Here is a 26,969-nt window from a genome sequence, read left to right on the forward strand (position 1 = left end):
TGGCTGGAAGGTGACCTTCAGGAGTATATTCGGTTTCAAGTTAAAAGCTTGTCTTAGGGCAGTAATCTCGGGGTTCCTCCAGTCTCTTTCAGACCAGTAAGTCTGTTTTTTTATTTTAAATTTTAATTTTGTTCTGTATGTTTTACACATTCTAACCAGACCTTGTATTGTGATCCTAGTCAGAGTGGTTGGCAGTGGAGGCAGTGGTTACTGTGGGTGCTTAGCCTTTGGACAAATTGCTTCTTGGAGCCTTCAGTATTCTTCATTCTCCTTTGCTCCAGGCAGGAAGCACTAAGAGTTGGCTCTTAGATGGCCCTTCACAAGCTTTTAAGACCCCAGATGCTACTCACCATGCTAGGATGTTGTCTTAGTTACCTAGTGCTGCTGTAACAGAAGTGTACCACAAGTGGATGGCTTTAACAAAGAGAAATTTATTTTCTCACAGTAACATAGGCTAAAAGTCCAAATTCAGGGCGTCAGCTCCAGCCGAAGGCTTTCTCCCTGTCGGCTCTGGAGGAAGGTCTTTCTCGTGAATCTTCCCCTAGACTAAGAGCTTCTCTGCACAGGAACCCCAGGTGTGAGGACGTGCTCTGCTCCTGGTGTGCTTTCTTGGTGGTACAAAGTCGCCAGCTCTCTACTAGCTTCCCTTTCCTTTTATCTCTGAAAGAGAAAAGGTAGTACAGGCCACACACCAGGGAAAATCCCTTTACAATGGCTCAGGGAGGTGCCTTGAGTAAGGGTGGTGTTACGATCCCACCCTAATCCTCTTAACATTAAATTACAATCACAAAATGGAGGACAGCCACCCAATACTGGGAATCGTGGCCTAACCAAGTTGACAGATGTTTTGGGGGGGACAAGATTCGATCTGTGACAGATGTGGAACATTATCTCTGGAACTGTGTCTCGCCAGTTGACCACAGCGTCCCCCGAGACTGGTCCTTAGCCTTCACACCAAGTAGTTCAGTCGCGATGTGTAATGCCTAAGTAGTTTTCTGTACCTCTGCCCCCTGTGTGCTCTATTCTCTACGTGAGTGTAGCTGCAGCGTTTACAGATACGCACAGGTGTTCCTTGGAGATACTCGCAGTAAAGCAAATAACGCCATAAAGTGAATATTGCATTGAAGTGAGCAACACAAATTTTTTGGTTTCCCAGCACACGTAAAAGTTATGTTTACACTATGCTGTAGCCTGTTAAATGTGTCATAGCATTATGTCTAAAAAAAACTGTATGTACCTTAATTGAAAAATACTTTATTGCTAAAAAAAAAAAAAAAAAATGCTAACCATCATCTGAGCCTTCAGCGAGTCCTAACCGTTGCTGGTAGAGGGTCTTGCCTTTATGTTGATGACTGCTGACAGACTAGGGTGGTGGTTGCTAAGGATTGGGTGGCTGTGGCAGTTCCTTAAGATCATGAAGTTTGTCACATTGATTGACTCTTCTTTCATGAACGATTTCTCTGTAGCATGCAGTGCTGTTTTGATAGCATCTTACACACAGTAGAACTTCTTTGAGAATTGGAATCAGTCTTTTCAAACCCTGCTGCTGCCTCCTCGTCAGCTAAGTTTATGTAACGTTCTAAATCCTTTGTTGTCATTTCGGCAGTGTTCACAGCACCTTCACCAGGAACAGATTCCATCTCAAGGAACCACTGTCCTTGCTCATCATGAGAAGCAACTCCTCATCCGTTAAAGTTTTATCCGGAGGTGGCTGCAGTTAGTTTAGTCCCATCTTCAGGCTCCACTTCTAATTCTCTGTATCTGGAGTCCTTTCGCTGGGTGTGTAAATGTTTGTTATGGTTACGTCCTCCTGATGTATTGACCCTTTAGTCATTATATAGTATACTTCCTTATCCTTTGTGGTGAATTTTACTTTAAAATCTACTTTGTCAGAGATTACTTTTGCCACTCCTGCTCTTTTTTGATTGTTGTTTGCTTGATATGTTTTTTTCCATCTTTTAAGTTTGTGTCTTTAAGGTGTGTCTCTTGTAGGCAGCATATAGATGGATCGTGTTCTTTTATCCATTCTGTCACTCTCTGTCTCTTTATTGGTGCTTTTAGTCCATTTTCATTCAGTGTAATTACTGGTAGGTATGAGTTTAGTGCTGTCTTTTGGATGTGTTTTTTTGTTGTTGTTGTTGACAGTTACTTTGTTGCACTTAATTTTCTGTGCTGAGTCATTTTTCTCTATATATTTTTATCCCTTTGATTGTTTTTAAGTATGTGCTGAGTCTTTATGTTTTTCATTTTGATGTGTAGGATGCTTAGTTTCCTTTGTGGTTACCTTAATATTTACCTCTATTTTTCTAAGTGTAAACCAGTCTTTCATTTCTTTATATCGCCTTGACGTCCTCTCCGAGTGAAAAATCTATGACTACGTTATTTAGTCCCTCTTTTCTGTTTTAGTGTTGTCGTCTTTTATGTATTGACGTCTCTGTTTCCCTATTTTCAGTATCTTAGCTTTGATTTATTTGTGACTTCCCTATCTGGGTTGATATGTGGTTATTCTGTCCTGTGTTCTGCTCTTGAGTTATTATCTGATGTTATTGATTTTCTAACCAGAGGACTCCCTTTAGTATTTCTTGTAATTTTGGTTTGGTTTTTACAAATTTCCTAAGTTTCTGTTTATCTGTAAATGTCCTAATTTCACCATCACATGTGAGAGACAGTTTTGCTGGATCTGTAATTCTTGGATGGCAATTTTTTTCATTCAAGGCTTTATATATGTCATCCCATGGCAGCCTTGCCTGTGTGGTTTCTGCCGAGTGCTCCAAGCTTAGTCTTATTGACTCCCCTTTGTAGATGACTTTTTGTTTATCCCTAGCTGCTCTTAAAATTATCTCTTTATCTTCGGTTTTGGCAAATTTGATTATAATATGTCTTGGTGACCTTTTTTTTTTGGTGACTTTCTTTTGTGATCTACCTTGTGTAGGGTTCGATGAGCTTCTTGGGTAGATATCATCTTTTCATAATATCAGGGAAGTTTTCTGCCAACAAATCTTCAACATTTCTCCCTGTATTTTCTTTTATGCCACCCTGTTCTGGTATTCCAGTTACTCATAGGCTATTCCTCTTGACAGAGTCCCGTATAATTCTTAGGGCTTTTTCATTTTTTTTAATTCTTTTATCTGATTTTTCTTCAAATAAGTTGGTGTCAAGTGCTTTATTTTCAGTACCACTAATTCTGACTTCCGTTGCCTCAGTTCTGCTCCTGTGACTTTCTATTGAGTTGCCTAATTCTGAAATTTTATTGTTAATCTTTGGATTTCAGTTTACTGTCTCTTTTTGCAGCCTGTTAAATTTGTCATTATGCTCTTGTATAATCTTCTTAAGTTCCTCTGTTGCTTTGTTTGTGTGTTCCTTGGCTTGTTCTGCATTTTGCCCGATGTCTTTCCTGATCTCTTGAAGAGCTCTGTGTATTAATCTTTTGAATTCTACCTCCGATAGTTCCAAGAAATTCTCTTCCTCCAAAAGTTTTCTTGATTCTTTGTTTCGGGTGCTTGCTGAAGCCATCATGGTCTGCCTTTTTATGTAATTTGATGTTGACTGATGTCTCCAATTCATCAGTAAGCTATTATATCTATTTATTTTATGTCTGCTTACTACATCCCAGCTTCTTGTTTTTATATGTCCAGGTAGGCTGGTCGTGTGAGCTAGTTTGATTATTGACACCTTTGAAGCCCTCACATCCTGTCACCAGGTGGTTAGAGCTGTCCTAGGCATGTGAGCCCAAGAGTCCATTTACTTTTCTTCTGTGGATTCAGCTCAGGTGTCCAGGTCGTCGGTCACCGTGTGTGGTGCAGGTGCTTACCTATAGTACTGGACGGGCAAGGGTGATTGGAGTAGGTGCAGGTATCTGGCTGTGGTAGGGTATCATATGCTGAACAAGGCAGGAGGCTGATGGCTGCCCCGGGTGTCTGGGAGGAAAGCATGTCCCTGTTCCCTAGAGTGCATAGGTGCGTAGATTTTGCAGCCAGACTATGAGCACCCAGTGCTGTTGGCTGTAAGGACTGGGAGGCACCACTTTTTCTTGGACCCCTGTCATGGGTGGCTTGATGGCATTGGTGAAGCCATCAGTCCTCAGGCCCCTGATGTGGGTAGGTGAGGACCCTGCTTAGTGGGCAGAGTAGTATAAGATGTCACAAACCTGCCGCTCCACCTTATAGCCAATACAGTTGAAAATAGGCTTCAGGTATATACCCTGTTGTACTGTGCTAATGATGGCCTGTGCCGTTGAAATGGGCCCACACAGGTCTATGCAGGGGTGAAGGGCATTCAAAATCCACAGACCCTTTATGCCTGCACCTTGGCAAAGGGGCTGTGTCTGCCCTGAGTTCCTGGCTTAGGGGAGCTGGCAGATTATTTTTTCCTGCTTGTTGATTTGTTCCCTCTCCAAAGCCAGGAGAATGGCTTAAGGTATGTGACGGGTCCTACTTCTGGCCCAGAGGATGTGGCGATCACTAAACCCAGCCCAGACCCAGTGCCGGGCAAGGAGCGGGGAGGTAAATGGGAGAGAGGTTCTTCTCAAAGGGAGTGTTTTTTGATCCGAGTGGTAGGTTAGACACATGTACTTATCTTTTGGCAATTGAGCCCTACTTTTCACTGGTTCTGGAAGCTTGAGTAGACTCTCCGTCACTCTGTCTCTCCTGATGTGGAAAACGCGTCCCGAGTGCCACTGCTTCCCTCACTGCGCACACGAGTCAGTCTGGCCTGCAGGGTGCCGGTTCCCACTGGGTCAGGTCTGGCAACTCCTTGCAGCTTCTAATCTGCTTCTCCCTCCCCCTGCTGCTCAGTCTGATTCCTAAACTTTGCCTTTGACGTTCTGGGCTCCTAGGTTGTCATGTATCATCGATTCACAGGAAGAAGTACAACCAGAATGCCCCTTGGAAGCAAGGATGGTGAGACTGTCACATACTTTGGACATGTTGTCAGGGGGCATCAGTCCCTGGAGAAGTACATCATGTTTGGTAAAGTAGAGGGTCACGGAGAAAGAGGAGGACCCTCGATGAGATGGATTGACTCAGGGCTGCAGCAGTGGGTTCAGGCATAGCCACAATTGTGAGAATGGTGCAGGACTGGGCAGTGTTTAGTTCTGTTGTGTGTAGGGTCGCTATGGGTTGGAACCGACTCCATGGCACCTAACAACAACAACAACAGATTCACTTGTTTTTTTCGGGTCTTTATTGTAAGAGGGACCACATGAAGCATCTGTCTACTCTGCCATCTTGGCCTTGGCTCCTGTATTTCTTAAATAATAAGACTTGGAAGTCAAAATTACTTCTTGATCCATGGGCTGCAGAATGGATGCTGTGTTGGCAGGCCTGGAAACAACATTAATGTCCTTGTACGTTTCCATCAGAGCTTTTGGGTGACCAGGTGCATTGCGAATGAGCAGAAATATTTTGAGAGGAATCTTTTTTTCTGAGCAGTAGATCTCAACAGGGGGAGATTTATCTTACTTCTTTAAGGGCCCTAGGATTTTCAGAATGATAAATGAGCATTGGTTTCAGCTTCAAGTCACCAGCTGCATCAGCCCCTAACGAGAGTCAGCCTGTCCTTTGAAGCTCTGAAGCCAGGCGTTGACTTCTCCTCTCTAGCTGTGAAAGTCCTAGATGGCACCTTCTCCTAATATGAGGCTCTTTCTTCTCCATTGAAAATCTGCTGTTGAGTGTAGCCGCCTTGGTCAGTTACCGTAGCTAGATTTAGGGGTGACTTGCCGCAGCTCCGCCTTGGTCAGTTACCGTAGCTAGATTTAGGGGTGACTTAAGACTTATGAACCAATCTGTGCCAGCTTCAGACTTCTCTTGTGCAGCTTCCCCACCTCTCTCAACCTTCATAGAATTTAAGAGAGTTAGGGTCTTGCTCTGGATCAGGCTTTGGCTTAAGAGGTTTGATCCTCTATCCAGACTGCTAAAACTTTCTCTACATCAGCAATAAGGCTGTATTCGCTTTATTATCAGTTGTATGTTCACTGGAGTAGCACTTTTCATTTCCTTCAAGAACTTGCACCTTGCATTCACAACATGGCTCACTGTTTGACGCACGAGGCCTGGCTTTTTCAGCCAGTCCTGGCTTTGGACATGCTTTCCTCACTAAGTTTAATCACTTCTGGGTTTTGATATAAAGTGAGAGACGTGCGACTCTTCCTTTCACTTGAACACTTCGAGGGCATTGTAGGGTTATTAATTAGCCTCATTTCAGTATTGTCGTGTCTCAGGGAATAGGGAGGCCTGAGGAGAGGGAGGGAGATGGGGGAATGGCGGGTCAGTGGAGCAGTCAGAAGGCACACAGAATTTATCGATTAAGTTTGCTGTCTTATATGGGTGTGGTTTGTGGTGCCCCAAAACAGTTACGATAGTAACATCAAAAACCACTGACCACAGATGTCTATAACAGATATAATAATAATGAAAAAGTTTGAAACATGGTGAAAATTACCCAAATGTGACACAGAGATATGAAGTGAGCACATGCTGTTGGAAAAATGGCGTTAATGGACTTGCTCAACACAGGACTGCCACAGACCTTCAATTTGTGAAAAACACTATGTCTGTGAAGCACAGTAAAGCGAAGCGCAATAAAGCGAGGCAGTCCTGTATGTGGAAAGACCCACAAGCATGCCTGTGTGTACACACAGGTGTACTCCTGTATGTATCCTCCCTCACCTCTTTAGCGTACACAGCAGCCTGTGTATCTCCTCACAGATTACTGTTTGTTATTACTGTTGTTATAGGATTTTATGTCACAGTGTCTTCATTTGCCTTGGTCACGTTTTGATGACTTCCCCCATGTTGCGTATTGCCTTTCTCTTCACCAAAATTAACACTTACCCACGCTCTAGTTGGTCAATCTCCCTCCTTCCCCATCCCATCCCTGGTAACCATCAAAGAATGTTTCTATTTGTTTGTAAACCTATTCTTGACTTTTTGTAATAGGGTCTCATATAATATTTGCCCTTTTGTGATTGACTTATTTCACTCAGCATAATGTTCTCCAGATTTATCTATGTTGTGAGAAAGTTTGCGGATTCATTGTGATTCTTTATTGTTGTGTAGTATTCTTTGTATGTGTATACCACAGTTTATCCATTCATCTGTTGATGTACACTTAGGTTGTTTCCATCTTTTTGCTATTGTGAACAATGCTGCAGTGAACATGGGTGTGGTGTGGGAATGCTCAGTCACAAAGGTACTCTCTCCACCAAGTTGGTGGAGTAGCAGGATAGGGATGGATTGAGTAGTCAGGCGGTCAGGGAGTGCAGTAGCACTCACTCGGCCACTTGACAGGGTGAGTGGTGGGGTGGGTGGCTGGGGAGCATGGTGGTGCTCCCTTGGTCCGTTCAGTGGGGCAGTGGGCGAGGAACAGAATTGGGTGGGTGAGCAGCCAGGAGTGCCCTACTTCTGGGGTGAACAGGGAGAGGGGTAGCAGATGGGTCTGGCTTCACTCTGGGTATGCCTACACCGTTTCTCTGTCTTGTTTTGGGAGTTCTGTGAATCTGCCTTACTGTGCTTCTCAGTGGGGATCTGTGCTGACTTTGTCTCAATGTGGCCACACTATCCTGGGCTGGCTTGCAGGGTACCTCCTCCCTGTTTCTCTACCTCCGCTCTGCTTCTCTCCTTGTTCACTGTTTTCCCTCAGCTTCTTCTTCCAGTCGGTGTTTGATCTATTTCTTTATTCTTTCATTCGATGCTCAGGGTACCGGGATTGTCATCCGTAACTTGTCATTTGGTTGTAGAGGGATGGCATAGTACATCTGACTAAGCTGCCATCTTGGCTCCTCTTCCTAGTGGTATTTTTTCCAAACTTTCCCAAGAGCTTAGTGGCTCACCTTAGCCTTATTTAGATAGTGGGATTTCTTTTAGTCACAGCAGGAATTGAGACAGTTACGTGGTAATATAATTACTAGCTTAAAATAACGATGTATTATTTCTCTTGATTCTGTGGGTTGGCTGGTTAATTCCTTTCTTGGTTTTGCTTGGGTTCATCTATGCAGCTGCCTTGACTTGGAAAGTCTGACTGGTCGGAAGGTCTAAGATGTTGTCACTCACATGTCCGGCCGTGGGTGCTGGCTGTTGACTGAGGCTCCTTGGATTTTCTCCATGTGGGCTTGCATTCTCCAGTAGGGTAGAATGGGTTCCTTACATGGCAGTCTTACAACCCTCCAAGAGGATGACAGTGGAAGTGTAAGGCTTTGTAATGTAAGGTCCAGCTTCTTGGAATCACACAGTGTCACTTTGCCGCATTCTGTTCTGAAGCAGTTCCCAAACGCAGCCCAAATTCAAAACAGCGGAGAAGTCTTCTCCATCTCTGGATGGGAGGAGAGGCAAAGGCCCCTTGAGGAGATGCGTGCTTCCTAGATGGGAGGAGTTGTGGCCCTTGGAGTATCTACCATCTGCTTTTTTTTTTTAAGGGCGACTCTTTTCTCTAGCTCATTTGTTCTGTAATCTTCATACTTCATTCTGTAGACTTCTGTCTCCTCATCTAGAAAATAATCTTGCTTTACTGAGGATATTTTAACACTAAATTTAGACTATTTAAAAACCTGGCTCAGGAGATGAATATTTTCACCGTTAGAATTCCCCATAACAATACTTTAGATCACGTTGGGTTCCATCTTCTAGAATACTTAGTTTTCTTCCTATATAGAAACATCATAAAGGATCTCTTTACTAAACGTAAAAAAAAAAAAAGTCTTCTCAGAATCTTTTTCAACAACAATGATAAAAGGGGACCCATTTGTACAGCTGGTGGTTCGGTGGTAGGATTCTCTCCTTCCGTGTGGGAGAGCTGGGTTTGAGTCCGGTCCAGTGCACCTCAAGCGCACCACCGCCCATCTGTGGTAGAGGCTTGTGTGTTGCTGTGGTGCTGAACAGGCTTCAGTGGTGCTTCAGCCTAGGATGGACCAGGAAGAAAATGAGCTGGAGAAAACCCTGCTTGCGTGATTCGCCGTTAGTTGGGGGCTGACTTCACGGCAGCTAATAACATTTGTATATAAACTTGCAAAATTTAATTTTAAGAACACCATGTAAATAGTGTTTTAAGGTCTTAAATTAGGAATTAAAAGATGCTAAAAATTGTTTAGGGACCTAGATATGTGTAATTCATGCAGTTTCTTAGAAATAAATTTTCTCCAGCTAAAAATCTCTTAATAATAGAAGTATAGCAATACTAAATCTGTTTGGTTCCTAAAATCAATTTACTCATCATTTTTTTTTTCTTTCTTTCTTTCTGGTTTTAAAACATGCTACTCTCTGAGTGTAGGCGTATTCCCTGTATTTTTCCTTTTGGAATGAAATGCCTCATGATTATTGTTCTTGAGTATCATTCCCTGTGAGCACTTGGTTGAAAGAAATGATCTCATGAAGCCTTTGGGGTAAAATCCTAATAAAAAGCATTTTTAGATACAGTAAAGGGGGAACCTCCTTACATAGAATTCTGTTAGGTATCAAAAAAACCAAACCCAGTGCCATTGAGTCAGTTCCGACCCCTAGCGACCCTATAGGACAGAGTAGAGCTGCCCCATAGAGTTTCCAAGGAGTGCCTGGCGGATTCGAACCGTGGACCCTTTGGTTAGCAGCCGTAGCACTTAGCCACTAGCCACGAGGGTTTCCCCTGTTAGGTAGGTGCTTCTCTAGTTCTATGCTTACTGTTTTGTTTCCCAAGTTACTAATACCTTGTTGTTAGGTGACAGCATGTGATGGAGTAGAGTTGTCCCCCAGGGTTTTCCCGGCTGTAACTTTTACAGGAGCAGATCGGCAGTTCTTTCTCCCATGGAGCTGCTGGCTGGGTTCAGACCTCCGTGCTTTCATTAGCAGCCAAGTGCTTAACCATGGCGCCACCAGGGTTCCTTTTTTTAATATCTTAGCAATGATCTATTATAAATACTCTAAAGATTCTAGTTTCTGTACTAGTGACCATGTAATTAAATGTGTTAAGGGTCACCTGTTTCAAAGGGTTTCAGTTCAGAACCTTGGTAGCATATGTATATATATGTAATAAAACAATTTTAAAATACACAATTTATGTATGTAAATATAAAACATATAGATATAAATGTATGTGTACATTAAGAAAAAAACATATATCACAAAATATGTTAAGGTATAATTACTGTGTATGTATATATAAATGTGTGTAGATACACATGAATACAGATGCCTTTAAGAAAACCAGCACTTACTATGCAATGCAGTAGAAATTATTGGGGAGAATATTATCCCACCTTTCTATGAGAAGATAGCCTTTCCATCCAGTCTTTCCTTTGTACTCTTCTGCCATCTTCTCCAGATAAATTAAAACAGAAAAATCCTAAGACTTGTTAACTTAATATTGACATAAAAACATTTGGCTTTTTACAGTGTGTAGACAAAAGAAGATGATATAATCATATAGTGTGGGCTCTTGTTAAATGTAACTTTTATTTTGATTTTTGGTTTTTTTTTAAGAGGCATAAATAGGCAGAACTTTTTCTAAGTAAAAGATAAAAACTCATGTGTTAGTATTTCGGTACCTGTGGTTTTAGAAACCTAGTGCACACTTGTATTTATAAGAAGAAAATTGGCGAGCAGAGGTCAAAAAAGGTTTGCTCAGGTTTGCACACCATTTTGTGGAGAATCCTAGAATCCAGGTCACGTCTGCTGCACAGCTTCTCCATCATTGTTAACTGACTGCTCTAACTGTTGGATCCACATGGGAAGTTGGAACCCAGCTCTCCCCCGCCCCACTGCACCCCCCATTCTTTCTTTTCCTCCCTGTCAAAGTTGACAGTGTCTTTAAAGATCTAGTAATTGGAAGTGTGTACTGTTCAGGTTCCAGACTTTTTTTTGTCTGGTTGAATTCTTTATTTTAGTCTTGCATAGCTGTGTAATCCTATAAAATGAGGTGTTGCAGTAGTGTTAAAATTTATTTCTGAGTAAAAATCAGTATAAAAATGTAGAAAGGGGAGGAACGACCGCACTTCTGTTTAAATGGACACGTGATGTGATGGGGTAGGTTCAGTGTGTGTGTTTATGTTGGAACAGCTTCTAGGTTAGGCTAGCTTCCTCTTGTTGCCTTTCCGCAGACTTTTTACCCTGTCTCTTTATTGAGATAAAATTTGCATATCATGAAATTTGTCCCCTTAAAGCGTGCAGTTCAGTGGTTTGAAGTATATTCCAGAGATTATAACCATCACCACTGTCTGGTTTCAGAACCGCTGACTTTTTAAGCAGAAATTTTATTCTTTATTTCTTGGCCTTTAATTCATCTTAGTTTGATTATGGAACATTTGCTTAATTAGATATGCAATTACCATATTAATCTCATTTGCTCATTTCTTTTTTTTTTTTTTCTTTTAAAATAATAATGGACAAACTCTTACTGTTTGCTTCTAGAAATAGTATGGCATCCTCTTACATTTAGTAAACGTGAGACTTTGAATAAAAGCTTTAAAAAATCCCAGATAGGTTTTCTAAAGCCTCTTTGGGAGTCATCTAAAATTGGAACTTTTGAAAGAAAAATGATATTGATTCAGCGTCAGGCGAGACTTCTCATGTTCCCAGGGCCGTCACCTGTGGGTCTACATTAACTCTTTAAATGCTATTAAAGTAAGATGGCAGTAATCTCAGAGTAGCATCATCATGTATGCAGAGTGGAAATAAGCGAACCCTTCTCCTGATGTTGCCAATCCGCGAATAACATGGCGCACATCAGGTAGAATTCTGTTAGCTTCTCTAGCTGTTTCTGTTTTCAAAAAGAAAAAGTGGTTGTTGAGCTGATTCTGACTCATAGCCACCCGATAGGGCAAAGGAGAACTGCCCCTCTCATGTTAGGCCCTAGAAATGGTACCTAATATTCCAGCAGGATTCACCTGGTCAGCGAGGCCATAGTTAACAATACCAGAGGGGCTCTTGAATGCAGGCCTTTTTGAAGACAGCGAAAAGGTTTGTTGAGAACAACTTGAAGCTTTAACTGGGGCCCTGGTGGTAGAAGCTCGGGAGCAGATTTAGGGGCCTGAGTGCACTTACTGGGACAAGTGTTTTGGCTTCTGTAAGGACACCGTTTGTTTTTGGTTCACTGAAATGTTCTGGAGAGTTCTGTGTGATTGTTCTCAGTCTGATTTTCACGCTTCAGCAGTGGAGCTGAATATATAAAACAGGAAGCAGCAAGGAATGAACAGGCCCCTTTGGCAGCTAACTTTTCAGATGAGAGTATGTAGCTTTCTGATTATAAAATCAGCATTTTTCAGAGTGCAAACTGAAAAATAAAGAATATATAAAAATAGCCTTTAAAAAGCCTTGAACTTCCCGTTTTCTCCATCATCTCCTCAAGAAAACATTGTGACAAAATTGGTTCTGGTATTTTCAGATACTTAAAAAGTTACTAAAATCAGACCATGTTAATAAATTTTAGGTTTTTAAAAATGTATTACAAGGTCTTGTCTTTCTGTGTCTGTACATATGGATCAGCCTTAACTTTTCTTCACACTTTTTCAAAGTGTAACTTAACATACCATAAAAATCTCTTGTTTAAAGTATGTAATTTAATGAGTTTTAGTAAATTTATAGAGTTGTGCAACTGTTACTACATTTCAATATTTAAAACATTACCATCACCCTGTAAAAATTCCTCATGCCCATCTTACTATTTTTAATGGCTCGTAAGGCACCGAGTGATCATCACCACCATTATTTAACCACTCTTCTGTTGATGGATATTTAGCTGCTTCTGACTTTGGGGTGTTATAAATAATTATAGTCAGTGTGATTATACGTCTCTTTTCCGGCATGTCTCTGATTGGTTCCTTAGGGTACGTATCCAGAAAGATGAATTGCTAGATCAAAGGGAATGTGCATTTTCAATGCTCATAAAAACTAAACCTGTTGTAGTCGAGTTGATTCCGACCTATAGTGACCCTATAGAACTGCCCTTGAGTAGAACTGCCCCATAGGGTTTCCAAGGAGCGACGGATGGCTTTGGACTGCCGACTTCTTAGTTCGCAGTTGAGCTCTTAACCACTGCGCCGCCTGGGCTCCAGTTGTCAGATTGCCCTTAGAAGAAGTTCATACCAATTTATACTTTCACCAACAATAAATGAGTGTGCTTTCAGGAAGTTTAAATCGTACATGTGGAAAACCGTCATTTTTTATGCAACTCTTGAGTGTATCTCTAGGGAATTCTACAATATAGTTTCAAAACCACTTAGCTAAGTTATAATGTATTTTTATAAAAACTACCACGATTATTTGAAGAAAGGTTAAATAGTTTTAAAAAGCCAGGATAATGTGTAGTACGTATAGAAAGATTTTTGTGGAGAAGGGTGGAAATATACTTTAGAGCTGAGTCAGATAAGCTTCAGTTAGGGACACTTCATTCTTCATGAGAAGCAGTTTCAAAACTATTGAGTTTTCATAAAATTAGACTTCCAGAAAATCGTATATATTTTTTAGATTGTCATATAGCAATTGTGACCTAATAGTGTTTGTTTATTTATTTATTTTTTAATTAGGATATATCAACCCAAGAAAGCAACATATTGGGGGCATTCTGTGATATGAATGTAAGTGTTTATCTTTTTTCATTTCAAGGTTTATGGAATATTTTGTGTTGGGCTTATCTTTGTTTATATATGTCTTTGAGTTTATTTTTATGTCCGATATGTGTATTTCCAGTATTGGTAATAAAATGGAAATTGTTCCTGTTAGGCTTTTAAATAATGACATATCTTCTTTATTTTCCCAGGATGTAGAAGTACCATTGCACTTGCTCCGTTATGTATGTTTGTTTTGTGGGAAAAATGGCCTTTCTCTCATGAAGGATTGTTTTGAATATGGAACTCCTGAAACTTTGCCATTTCTTGTAGCACATGCATTTATTACAGTTGTATCTAATGTAAGTATTGTTTACCAAAAAAGACCACACCCATTGCCATTGCGTTGATTCCGACTCATAGCGACCCTATAGGATAGAGTAGAACTGCCCCGTAGAGCTTCCCATAGAGTTCCCAAGGAGCGCCTGGTGGATTTGAACCACGAACCTTTTCATTAGCAGGCGTAGCACTTAACCGCTATGCCACTAGGGTTTCCAAGTATTGTTTAGAAAGATTTTAATCTTTGGAACAGAGCCTATCATTTCAATAACATGAATTTTATGTCATAAATAAATAAAGGCAACTTTTTGATTGGTTTGCATGTAAAATAAAACGTTTTTTTCTGGATTATATTTTGGAAAAGTTGTATATGGAAACTTTAAAAGTTATTCATATTTTAATTTTATTATAAGAAAACTTACAAAAGTTGCTATACTCAACTTTTAATTTTGAATAAATTTGGTGCTTTTTTTGTTAAAATGGGTAAATTCAGTTTTAAATCTTTTGTCTTAAATATTAGATAGTTAGCTATGCATAAATCTCTTTTCTTATATTAATTTCAACTTTTTTGCTTAGGATTTTGTCCTGGGAAAATATTGGCTTCTTAGGGTTTTGGTAACTTAGATGATAGTTAGCTTAGGTATTAACCACTGTGTGTCTGCCTGCCTTTTCTATTAGAATAGAGAGTTAGCATCTCTTTTTGCCTTGTAAAGAAGATAATTTTTCATATGTTATGAATGCCAGTTAATGTGAAGCTCAGTAAATGTGGAAACAGAATTTTTACCACCTATATATTAAAATTCCCTGTTTCCACATTTACTGATATATTAAAATTCACCCTTTAAAAACCTGGTCATCATTTAAAAAATTGGTATAGCAAAACTTAATCTAACTTTAGTAAAGCCAGGATTCTTACATAACTGAATTCCCTTAAATAATAACTAATATGGATTAATTAATTATAGTATGTATATAAAGTGAAAGTATGTATACTAAAATAAATTGTAGGAAGAACAGGTAGTCCATAAGGCCAGCCTTTACCTATCTTACTCTAAACATGGTTTATAACTTAAGGGTTTTTTTTCTTTCCTTTCCAAGGAAAAGAAAGCATAGGACTCTTCTTTCCTGTGTGGAAATCCTGTGTAAATTCAGAGATTCCCAAATAGGAGCTCCAGCCATATCGATACCTAAACAGTATGGCTAAACCAGCTACCTATTTCTCAAGAAAAGAAATGGACATACAGAAATGACCAGGGTTTATAAAGTTGTGGCTAGGGGAAGCTGTGCTGTAGATCAGTTTGTGATAAGAATATAACTGCCTCATAGAGTTTTCTAGGCTGTACAGCCAGAATGCTCCTTAGAAGTGGGAATGGTAAGACTTCGTATCATATACTTTGGACATGTTATCAGGAGGGACCAGTCCCTGGAGATGAGAGCATCATGCTTGGTAAGGTAGAGGCCAAAGAAAAAGAGGAAGACCCTCACTGAGATGGACTGACACAGTGGCTGCAGTGATGGGCTGGAACATAGCAACAGTTGTGGAGTGGTACAGGACCAGGCAGTGTGTTTCCTTCTGTTGTATGTATGTGGGGTCTTTGTGAGTTGGAACCAGCTTGAGAGCACCTAACAAAAACGGTCTTTACAGAGCATATTGCTAGGTTTTTCTCCCATGGAGCTGTTGGGTGGGTTCAAACTGCCAGCCTTTTAGTTAGCAGCTGAGCACTTAAATGTTGTGCCACCACAGCGGAGAGGTGAAATACTGGGTCGAAGAAAAACCCAGAGATGAAGAAGGCATGTTGAATTTCTGGAATTAACTTTGTATGACTGTATCATCGGGTAGGGTGTGAAGGATGCTGAAGACAGGAAGGAAGAGAGAGAGACCAGATCATAACGGACCTTACCGTGCTGATATGTCGGGGAGCTCGTGGGCTACTGCCATCCAACTTGAGCTTTGGTCTGGAACATTCGTTTTCATTCAGTGCTTCGAAATACCATTTTGGCTTGGGTATTGAAAATGGATTGGGAAAGGGAGTGGCAGGAAGTTGAGGAGTTTACTTGCAGTAGTATGCCTAATCAAAGAGCCCTGGTGATACAGTGGTTAAGTTCTTGGCTGCTAACTGAAAGTTCAAACCCACCAGCTGCTCCACGGAGAAAGATGTGGCCGTCTGCGTCTGTTAAGATTATAACCTTGGAAACCCTATGGGGCAGTTGTACTCTGTCCCATCGGGTCCCCTTGAAGTTGGAGTTGACCCGACGGCAACAGGTACCCTAAATCACGTGCTGAGAAGTCATGTTGGAGAGGTGGGATGGGTTTGAATAGTACGAAGAAAGTTTGAAATAGCTGCCCTGGAGAATGGAAGCAGGGGAGATTAAGAAAACAAGATTTCCTAGGTCACTATTTGGAGCTCTGGTGGTGCAGGTAGTTAAGAGCTTGGCTACTAACCAAAAAAAAAAGGTCGGTAGTTTGAATCCACCAGCTGCTCCTTGGAAACCGTTTGGGGCAGTTGTACTCCGTCCTATACGATCACTATCAGTCGAAATTGACTGCAATGGGTATTTATGAGAATAGAACTAGTATAATATTTAGAAATGAGTTAGAGTATCGTACAGAAAAAAGCGAGAGAACAGGTTTGTTATAACTTAGATGAAGGGTATTTATAGTCAAAGCTTAGTGAAGAGTTGTAGATACTGTGATACCATAGTAGTGCTTCACTCTGTAAAATATATTTGACTTTGATGGATTTGAAGTGACTAGAAACCGTAACCTAACTACCCTAACCCATTGCCGTTGAGTTGATTCCAACTCCTAGCGACCCTATAGGAGAGAGTAGAACTGCCCCATAGAGTTCCCAGGGAGCACCTGGTAGATGTGAACGGCCAGCCTTTTGGCTAACAGCCGTAGCACTTAACCACCATGCCACCAGGGTTTCCAAAGAAACCATAGGTAATTTGGTATTTTATAGAAAGAATATATATTTAGGTTAAGTTACTTACATGATATATGTGTAATTTTATTTCTAAAAAGTTTACTCTTCTCAAAATTAATAATAAAATGTATGTAGATTTAGAGGCAGCAAAACACTAAATCCTTTTTTTTTAATTGCTTTATTATTGTGAAAGCGTATATAACAAAACATTTGCAAAGTCAGTGTTTTTTACATGTACAATTCAGTGACATTTAAATCGTCTTACTCTTAAAGTTAGAGAAGTATTTCACCTATTTGTTATACATTAATGTCATCTTTTTTTTTTTTTTTTTTTAGATTAGAATATGGCTACATATCCCTGCTGTCATGCAGCACATTATACCTTTTAGGACCTATGTTATCAGGTAAGTTTATAAAATCTTTTTCCCCTTTGTGAATGTATTGCATGTTTAAACCATTTATAACATAGCACAGAATTACACTGCGTAAAAATCCCTCGTAATCCCATCTAGAGAAAATTTTAATTAACAGTTTGGTGTATCGTATTTTTTATGTACATACGTGGGTTTATATTTAATGTGTTTACTTTTAAGCAGTTTATTTTGGACTGTTTTTTTTATTGGAGCCCTGGTGGCGCAGTGGTTAAGAGCTTGGCTGCCAACCAAAAGGTCTGCAATTTGAGTTCACCAGCCACTCCTTGAAAACCCTATGGGGCAGTTCTCTTCTGTCCTGTAGGGTCACTGTGAGTTGGAATCGACTCGACAGCATTGGATTTAGTTTGTTTTTTTATCAATATAGAAAAAGAGAAATTGATAATAGTTGCATAACATTCCACTGTTCAGTCAACAAGTATATGTTAAGTATCTCATGGTCTAAAAAAAGCCCATTGCTGTCAAGTGGATTCCAATTCATAGTGATCCTGTAGGACAGAGTAAAACTGCCTCATAGGGTTTCCAAGGAGCGACTGGTGGGTTCGAACTGCCAGCCTTCTTGGTTAGCAGCCGACCTTTTGGTTAGCAGCCATAGCTCTTAACCACTCTGCCACTAGGGCTCCATTCTAGGCACTGGGAATATAGCCGAGATTAAAAAATAACTCTGCTCTCTTGTGCAGCCTAGTATGGGAGGGCAGACAAAATAAGTAAATGATGTGTAGCATGTCAGAAAGTGGTATTTTATAGAGAAAAACAGCGGTAAAGGCAGACTAAGAGTTCAGAGGTTGGGTTACAATTTTAAATAGGGAGACAAGGAAAGTCTCAATGAGGAGGAGATGATACTGGGGTTTTGTAAGTCTCAAACAGAGGGAAAAAGGGTAGGGAAGGGGGCTAGACTTCTTAGTTCGATGAGACTTCTTAGATTGTGAATTGTTGGAGTTCTGAGAATTATAATTCTTCATAAAATCTATGATTTTACTTTTTTTATTTGCAAATATTTGAGTAACTGCTGTTTTTTGGAAACCCTGGTGGTGTAGTGGTTAAGTTCTATGGCTGCTAACCAAAAGGTCGGCAGTTCGAATCCACCAGGTGCTCCTTGGAAACTACGGGGCAGTTCTGCTCTGTCCTGTAGGGTTGCTATGAGTCCGAATCGACTTGATGGCAGTGGGTTTGGGTTTTTTTGGGTTCTAGACGTTGAGAAAAAGTATCAGGAAAAGAATCAGATAATGACGAATGCTCTGCAGGAAAGGTGATGTGATAGGGAGGGAACATGAGGCCTTTCCGCAAGGTGACATCTGAAGGACGTGAATCAGCCAGTTCAGTGATGATGAGAAGGACGTATTCCAGGAAGAAGGAGTTGGAAAGAATATGACATGTTAAGAGACTAAAAGCAGACTGGTGTGGGTGGAGTGGAGCACAGTGGGTCAGGGGATGCGTTTATGATAGGAAGCAGGGTAAACAGGGCCAGATTATTCAGGACCTTCCAGGCTGTTGTAAGGAGTCCGGATTTTATTTTAGCATTAGAAAACCTATTGAGAGTTTTAAGAGAGAATTCATCATGTTTTTGAAGAGATCACCTTGACCTTTAAGTGCACTATGAATTACAGGGGTGATGGAGTAGAAGCTGGGAGGCCAATTAAAAGGTTAAAGTAGTAGTCCTGGAAAGAAATGACAATACTTGTTTATGATGATTTCAGAAAATGGATGAGTTTAAGTGAAAATAAATTGGTAAGACTGGTGATTGTGGGGTATAAGGAGAGGGTACCATCATGGGCGATGTTTATCCCCCAACCTGCCAGTTTTCTCTTTTGTGCTGTGGGTACTGTTGACCAGTATGTCAAAGATTGGGAGAACTTAAAGGGTGTGGTTTCGAGATGCCTGGTGGAGACATTTCAGTGGAGCTGGCAAGTTGGGAATATGAGCCTCAGTTCAGAACAACATCAGGAACTTAGGAGTTGTCAGCCTAAAGGCAGCGTTTAAAAACCATGGGAGAGAATGAAGTCCCTGCAGAGAGATGTAGAAAGAGAATAGAAGAGATCCTGGGATGAAGTCGTGTATCTGTTTGGATTTTTTTAAAAAATTTTATGTGATAAAATATATGTATATTTTAAAAAGTTGCCATTTTAACCATTATTAAGTGTACAGTTCAGTGCCATTAATTATATTCACTGTGTTGTGAAACCATCACCACTGTTTGCAGCAGTTTGTCACCCTAAACAGACACGCAGTACCCCTTAGGCAATAGCTCCCCATTCCTTCCTTCTGCCGGCCCTCAGTAACTACTGACCTTTTGTCTCTGTGCATCTGCTTAATCTAGATATTTCATGTAAGTGGGATCATACAGCTTTTGTCTTCTCACGTCTGACTTATTTCACTCAGCATGATGTTTATCCATGTCATAGCATGTATTAGGACTTCATTTCTCTATGGCTGATTAATAATTTCCTTGTATGCATGTACCACATTTTCTTCATCCTTTCATCTTTTGATGGACACTTGGGTTGTTTCCATCTTTGGACTATTGTGAATAACGCTGCAGTAAATTGGTGTACAGATATCCGAGTTGTGCTTTCAAGTCTTGTAGGTGTTTACCTAGGAGTGGACTTGCTGGGTCATAGGATAATTCTGTGTTGAACTTCTCGGGGATCCCTCACACAGAAACTCAGCTCCTGTTTAACATAGCGCCTGAACCATTTTATATTCTCAGTAGCAGTCCATGAGGGTCCCACTTCCTCCACATCCTTGCCAACACTTAGCTTATGTTTTCCTGACAGTAGCCATCCTACCAGATGTCAGGGCAGCAGCGGATCAGTGGTAGGATCCTCGTCTTCTGTGTGGGCATCTGGGCTCTGTTCCTGGCCAGTGCACCTCCTGTGCAGCCCCCGCTTGTCTGATGGTGGAAACTTGTTTGTTATTATGGTGCTCGGTAGGTTCCAGCAGAGCTTCCAGACTAAGACAGACTGGGAGGAGAGACCTGGCGATCCACTTCTGAAGATCAGCCAGTGAAAACCAGGGATCACAGTAGTCCTGTCTGCAGCTAATCACGTGAGCGGTGCAGGACCAGGCGCGTTTGGCTCCCTTGTGTGTGAAGTTGTCGTGAGCTGGGGGCCATCTCAGCAGCTAACGGTAGCAACAGTAGTGGGTTTGAAGTGGCATCTCATTGTAGTTTTGACTTGGTGTTTCCCTGAATGCTCATGAGTTGAGCATGCCTTCATGTGCTTGTTGGCCATTTGTATGTCTACTTTGAAGAAACGCTGTTCAGGTTGTTTGCTATTTTTTAATTGGTTTTTTTGTCTTTTTGTTGTTGAGTTGAAGGAATTTTTTTATGTTTTGAATATTAAACCCTTACGAGAAATATGGTTTCCAAATATTTTTTCCCATTCTGTAGGCTGTCTTTTCACTTCGTTGATAGTCCTTTGATGTACAGAAGTTTAAAAACTTTTTTTTAAGTAATAAATTGTTTTTTTCGGTTTATTTGAAATAACAATTATGATAAAAACTTGGATATCCAATTGTATGTAACAAGGAAATATTACGCTTATACCATATTCTTATAGAAATGTAAATTACATGTTTAAAGATGCAATTTTTCAAGCAGAAATAGGATTTTCAAGCAGAGTGGGGAGGATATGCATTTTGATCTGTGTCTCTGTTGATGATTTTTTTAAATTTTGGTATTTTTAATTCTGAGAGATGATCCTTGGGATGGTATCATGGGGTATTTATTATGATCACTAAGAAGTGTGGATTATAGTGAAATTCGGGCAGTGTCTTATGGCTAGGGGTGGGGCATTTTATTTGTCATTTTCAAAATGTTACTTCTTTTGAGCTTTTTCCTCTATAAAAGTTTTTAATTTGATGAAGTTCAGTTTATGTCTTTTTTCTTTTGTTGCTTATACTTTTGTTATACCTAAATATCCATTGTCAAAAACAAGGTCTTGAAGCTTTACTGCTGTATTTTCTTCTAAGAATTTTATGTTTTTAATTCTTATGTTTAGGTCATCAGTCTCTTTTAATTTTCATATATGGTATGACGTATGGTTCCACCTTCATTCTTTGTATTACTCGATCTAGTTTTCCCAGCAGCATTTGTTAAAGGGCCTATTTTTTTTTTTTTTTACCACGGGATGGACCTGGCACCCTTGTTGAAAATCATTAGGCCGTAGATATGTGGGCTTATTTCTGGATTGTCAGTTCTGTTCTGTTGGTCTTAATGTTTATACCAGCACCACACTGTTTTCATTACTGTAGCTTTGTAGTAAGTTTCGAAATTGGAAAGTGTTAATCCTATTTTTTCCCCCAAGATTGTTTTGCTCTTTGAATCCTTTTCCATTCCTTGTGAATTTGAGGATTGACTTTTACATTTCAGCAAAATAGGCTCTTGAAATTTGGATGGTACTGCATTGAGTCCGTATGTTGCTTTGGGTACTGCCGTCATCTTCCAGTCTGTGAACATGAGATGTCATTCCATTTATCTAGATCTTCTTTAATTCCTTTCGGCAGTATTTTATAGTTTTCAGTGTACATATCTTTCACTTCCCTGGTTAAATTTATTCCTAGGCATTTTGTTCCTTTATATGCTATTCTAAATGGAGTCGTTTTCTTAATTTCCTCTTCAGCTAGTTCAGCTTGCCCATTGCTGGTGTATAAAAACCCAACAGATGTTTGCGTTTTGATTTTGTGCTGTGACTTTGCCTAATTTATTTCTTAGCTCTAATAGCTTTCTTTTGGATTCTTTGGGATTCTCTCTGTGTAGGAATAATATCGTCTGTGAATAGAGATAATTTTATTTCTTCCTTTCCGATTTGGATGTCTTTTATTTATTTTTGCTCTGGCTAGAGCTTCCAGTACAATTGTTGAGTAGCAGTGGTGAAAGCTGGTGTCCTTTTCTTGATCCTGACCTGTGCGGAAAAGCTTTCAGTCATTCACCGTTGAGTGTGATGTTAGCTGTAGGCATTTCCTAGATGCCCTTTATCTCGTTGAGGAGTTTCCCTTCTCTTCCTAGTTTGCTGAGTATTTTTATCATGAAAGGGTTTTGGATTTTGTCGAAGCGTCCTCTGCATCCATTGAGACGATCATGTGGACCTTTTCCGTGTAATAATGGTGGTGCACTCGATCATGGTTGTAGCCCTTTTAATATGCTGTTGGTGCAGTGGCGAAGAGCTCGGCTCCTAACCAAAAGGTCAGCAGTTCAAATCCAACAGCCGCTCCTTGGAAACCCTGTGGGGGTTGTTGTACTGTATCGTATAGGGTTGCCATGAGTCAGAATCGACTTGATGGCAGTTGGTTTGGTTTAGTATGCCGTTGGGTTCAGCTTTCTAGTATCTTGTTGAAGATTTTTGTATCTATGTGCGTAAGGAATGTTGATCTGTAATTTTCTTGTGTCTTTAGCTGGCTTTGATATCAGGATAACACTGTCCTCATTATAGAATGAGTAAGTGTTCCTTCTTCTTCTGTTATTTGGAAGAATTTGAGAAGAATTAGTGTTATTCTTTAAGTGTTTGGTAGAGTTACCGGTAAGCCTCCTGGACTTTTCTTGGTTAGGAGGTTTTTTGTTACTGATTCAATATTTTTTACTTATTATAGGTCTGTTGAGGTTTTCTGTTTCTTGAGTCAATTTAGATAGTTGGCTTGTTTCTAGAAATCTGTCCATTTCATCTAAGTTACCTAATTTGGTGTACAATTGTTAATAGTATTCGAGTCGGTAGTAGTATCCCTACTTTGATTTTTGATTTTAGTTATTTGGGTTTTCTCTCTTTTTTTCCTTGCCAGTTCAGCTAAAGATTTGTTGATACTAGTGATCTTTTCAAAGAAGCATTTTTTGGTTTTCTTGATTCCTTATTCTCTATTTCACTATCTTTGCTGTAATCTTGATTATTTCCGTCCTTTTGGTAACTTTGGTCTTAGTTTGCTCTTTTTTTCGGGTTTTTCTAGTTCATCAAGGTTAAAGGTGTAAAGTTAGGTTATTTATTTGAGATTGATCTTCTTTTTTATTGTGGGCATTTTGATGTGTCAGAAACCAACCCCAAAACTTAGTGCCCTAAAATAGCATCCATTTATTATTTCTCACATTCCTGGGATTGGCTAGGCAGTTCTTCTGGCCTGGGCTGACTGGGCTGGAACTGGGTGGTCTGAGATAGCCTCACTCACGTATCCTGCTGTTGGCAGGCTGATTAGTCTTGGAGAGTGTTGGGGGGCTCACTGAAATGGCTTGCGGGTGGCCTGATGTCAGCTGAGCAGCGGCTGTGTCTTTCTCCTCCAGCAGGCTGACCTGGGCCCCTTCATTGGTGGTGGAAGAGTGAGTTCCCAGCCCGAGAGGGCAAGCCCAACGCTCAGATGCTTCTGAAGCTTCTGTTTTTGTCACGTTTTTAACGTCCCATTGGCCACTGTATGTTGTGTGGCAAAGCCCAGATTCAGGGTTAGAGAACTAGATGCCACCTCTAGATGAGAGGTTAGCAGAGAGAGGCACATTGCCAGAGCTTTTGCATACAGTGATGGGAGACATAGGTGGCCGTTTCGCAATCAGTTGTGAGCCCTGAGGAGCATTGATGTTGACAGAGGAGGGGGAATCAGCCAGATGATTAGGCAGTGCCTGAAAGGGAAGAAGAAAACCAGAGTTTTGTGGTTTGGGGGGAGCCAAAAAAGGAGAATGTTTAAAATGTACACATTTTGGAGAAGTTTGCCTGTGAGAGGGAGGAGATGTGCTGTTTATGTAAAGTCAGGGGAAATTTACTAAAGCAGGATAAAGTGAAGCACCAGATTCTTGGGATTGTGTACGTGACGGATATTAGAGAATAATCATAATAATTAGTTTTACTGGAGGTGCATAATCCTGTGTTAGCTGACTGGCGCTTTGTAGTTTCTGATTCAGATTGGATTCTCAGTACACTGCCACAGGACACAGTCCTCTCACCATCACTTAGAAACAGTTTGAATTGGGAATGTTCAGTCTAAGGATGCCAGGTTCTACTGTACTAAACATTTTGGTGGTATAGAGCAGAGGAATGTTGAATTATTTGAATGATCTTTAGAAATGTTTTGTGAGCTTTTGTTTTTTATTTCTGAATCATTTCAGGTATTTATGCAAGCTCTCTGATCAGGAGTTGCGCCAGAGTGCGGCTCGAAACATGGCTGACCTGATGTGGAGCACAGTGAAAGAACCATTGGATACGGCGCTATGCTTTGATAAAGAAAGCCTAGATCTCGCATTTAAGTACTTTATGTCACCAACTTTGACTATGAGGTTGGCTGGGCTGAGTCAGATAACAGTAAGCTATCTTTTCCTTACTTTCTGTCATTTTTTATTTGCCTTCCAGACTGTCATCGTAATAGTAATGCCTGCTGTTGATAGGGCAAGGAGCTCCGGTGCTGCAGTGGTTACAGTGCTTGGCTGCTAACCAAAGTTGGCTCCATGGGGAAAGTTGTGACAGTCTGCTTCTGTAACGACTCACAGCCTTGGAAACCCTGCGGGATAGTCCTGCCCTGTCTGATAGGGTTGCTTTGAGTCACAGTTGACCTGAAGCAGTGGGTTTGGATTGGATCGATGGAGTGCTTTCCATATGTGAGAGGTGCCAGGCGTTTTACATGCATTGCTTTATATGGTCCTCACAAGTCGTTTTTATTTTTCTCTCCTCTTTTAAATATGAGGAAACTGAGGCTTAGATTTATACATTAGATCAGTTTGATTTCACGGTCCAGCTCCTTCACTCTTCTTAACTATGCAGTTTTCAGAGAGAAAACAGAGGTGGAAGAAACTAACTGTAAGCAGTTACTTATTTTCCAGGCAAAGGCTACAGATTATTGGGACACAGGCTGAATTTGACTAGTGTGAATATTTTGTTTGGCTTGTACATTAGTACATATTATAAATAGGTAACATTCACATAAAATCTGTATTATTCATTTCTTTTTTGGGGGGGGAGAAGAGACCTGGTATGCTTGGATCCATATTCTTGCATAACAATTTGCTAGCCCTGCGTAGTTAGCTGTGTCCTTTGGAACGGATCTGCTTTCTGCAGTTGCCAGTCTCCACTGGCTTTACGCCTTTACGTTTCCAGCCTGGCTTCGTAGTGTATTTTGCTAACTAAAGTCACACCACCCGAAATAGATTGACCTGATTGTGTTACGTCATTTAACTGGAGATGTCACCTGTAACATGGTGCTGGTTAACTGATCTCAGAAACTGTAGATTCATCTGTTGTTTTCCAGCCTTGTACATACTCATCACTGGGTATTTTTCGGAGGCAGTGGAAGGTAACATTTTGGGTAATTTTCAAACCAACTTCTTCTGGTAAAATAGTGTTTGGCTTTACCAGGCTTAAGGCTTTTTAAAAAGATAGCCTTTTTGTAAAGTTAGGTTATTAATTTGAGATATATATATTTTAATTCTTTTTGGTATTTCTGAAGTTGCTAGATTTACCCATGTACAGGAGTTTATAAATATAGAAAATATTTGCAGACAATAACCCAGCTAAATTATATCTTAAAAGTATTTATCTAGGAAGCTTTTCTTGACACTTTGTCTCTAATGATACATTACTTGTTGTCTTGAGTTATACGTTTGTGCTTTTTCCTTATTCAGCTTTGTTTTTTTCTGATGTGCTTGGTGTAATAAACCATAAATATTATTTGTGGAATGAATTTATTTAGTGATTAAAGATACTAAAGGAAAGAGCCATGCTCATTACAAATTGTGAGTGTGTCTATATCTCATTATCTTGGTTTTTTATAATTTCAATTTGGTTATTGGTTACAATCTACATATATTAATCAATTTACCGTTTTTATTGACACTTGCTAATATGTACAAGAAAAATTTGGAAAAAAATTTTAATTTTCTTTTCTCTAATCATAGAATCAACTTCATACCTTCAATGACGTGTGCAATAATGAGTCATTGGTTTCAGACACAGAAACGTAAGTAGGAGCATTAGTTTATACACAAGTAAACCATTTAAATGTAGCCGTTTATATGGTGAATATAATTGATTTTATTAGATTTGAAGTGTGTACTGGAAATTCTTTGCCTTGTGGCTTCATTTGCACAGTCTTTAATTAGTAAGTTTTCAGAACAATATATTGAAACATTTTCCTGTATTTTTAAAAAGCAGTTGAAACCATATAGTGTTTCTTTCTCATGAAATACAAAAGGATTCTACTTATACAGAGGATTTGGTAGTGAAGAATATGGTACTGATAGTTTTCAGAAAGCATACTTAATGCAGAGAAAGAAAAGACCTCATTCAACACATTTTATGGGGAAAAAGCAAAGTTCATGATGCTCATATATGAAAAGAAGCAGCTTTTACAGCTTAGGGCTTTTCAAGTTCTTAGAAATATATTCCTTTAGTTGTCCATGTGCTCAAACAGATGGGTAGTTTGTCTTCTGCTTGAACAGAGTTGAATAGATTTAAGGTACTAGAAAATTCATTATCGTACGCATGAGTTTAACCTTACCGTAACTTTTGTGCGTTGATCTTAGTTCTGCCCTCTGGAGCTAATCTCTCAGTTGAACCCAGCCCTTCATGAATTTGAAAACCAGACACTGTGTCTCTACTCTTTTCTTCTCTAGGCTAAGGAGTTGTTGTTTTTCCAGTCGTTCCTCATGTAGTACGGTTTTTAGATTTCTCACCAGAGCATCCATTTCAGCTCTGACAACATTCTTTATTAGTGTTGCCTAGAATTGGTGATGACTTCATATATTCTGAATTATACTAGAATATGATTAGTGTTATTTCACACCATCAGGACATTATATCGACTATA

At 40.0% G+C, this 26,969-nt stretch overlaps 1 protein-coding gene across 3 annotated transcripts in view; it reads left to right on the plus strand.

Moving 5' to 3' along the window:
* Nucleotides 1-26,969, plus strand: part of USP34 (ubiquitin specific peptidase 34) — a 251,301-nt gene that overhangs the window by 49,604 nt on the left and 174,728 nt on the right. For all 3 annotated transcript variants that reach the window (XM_049870361.1, XM_049870360.1, XM_049870359.1), the window contains exons 4-8: nucleotides 13,487-13,537; nucleotides 13,720-13,869; nucleotides 17,110-17,177; nucleotides 24,280-24,472; nucleotides 26,059-26,120. In XM_049870361.1, the coding sequence (XP_049726318.1) occupies nucleotides 13,487-13,537; nucleotides 13,720-13,869; nucleotides 17,110-17,177; nucleotides 24,280-24,472; nucleotides 26,059-26,120 (524 nt within the window). The remainder of the gene's footprint in view (nucleotides 1-13,486; nucleotides 13,538-13,719; nucleotides 13,870-17,109; nucleotides 17,178-24,279; nucleotides 24,473-26,058; nucleotides 26,121-26,969) is intronic.

The sequence above is a fragment of the Elephas maximus genome, chromosome 26, assembly GCF_024166365.1.
Source record: "Elephas maximus indicus isolate mEleMax1 chromosome 26, mEleMax1 primary haplotype, whole genome shotgun sequence".
Classification (NCBI taxonomy): Eukaryota; Metazoa; Chordata; class Mammalia; order Proboscidea; family Elephantidae; genus Elephas; species Elephas maximus.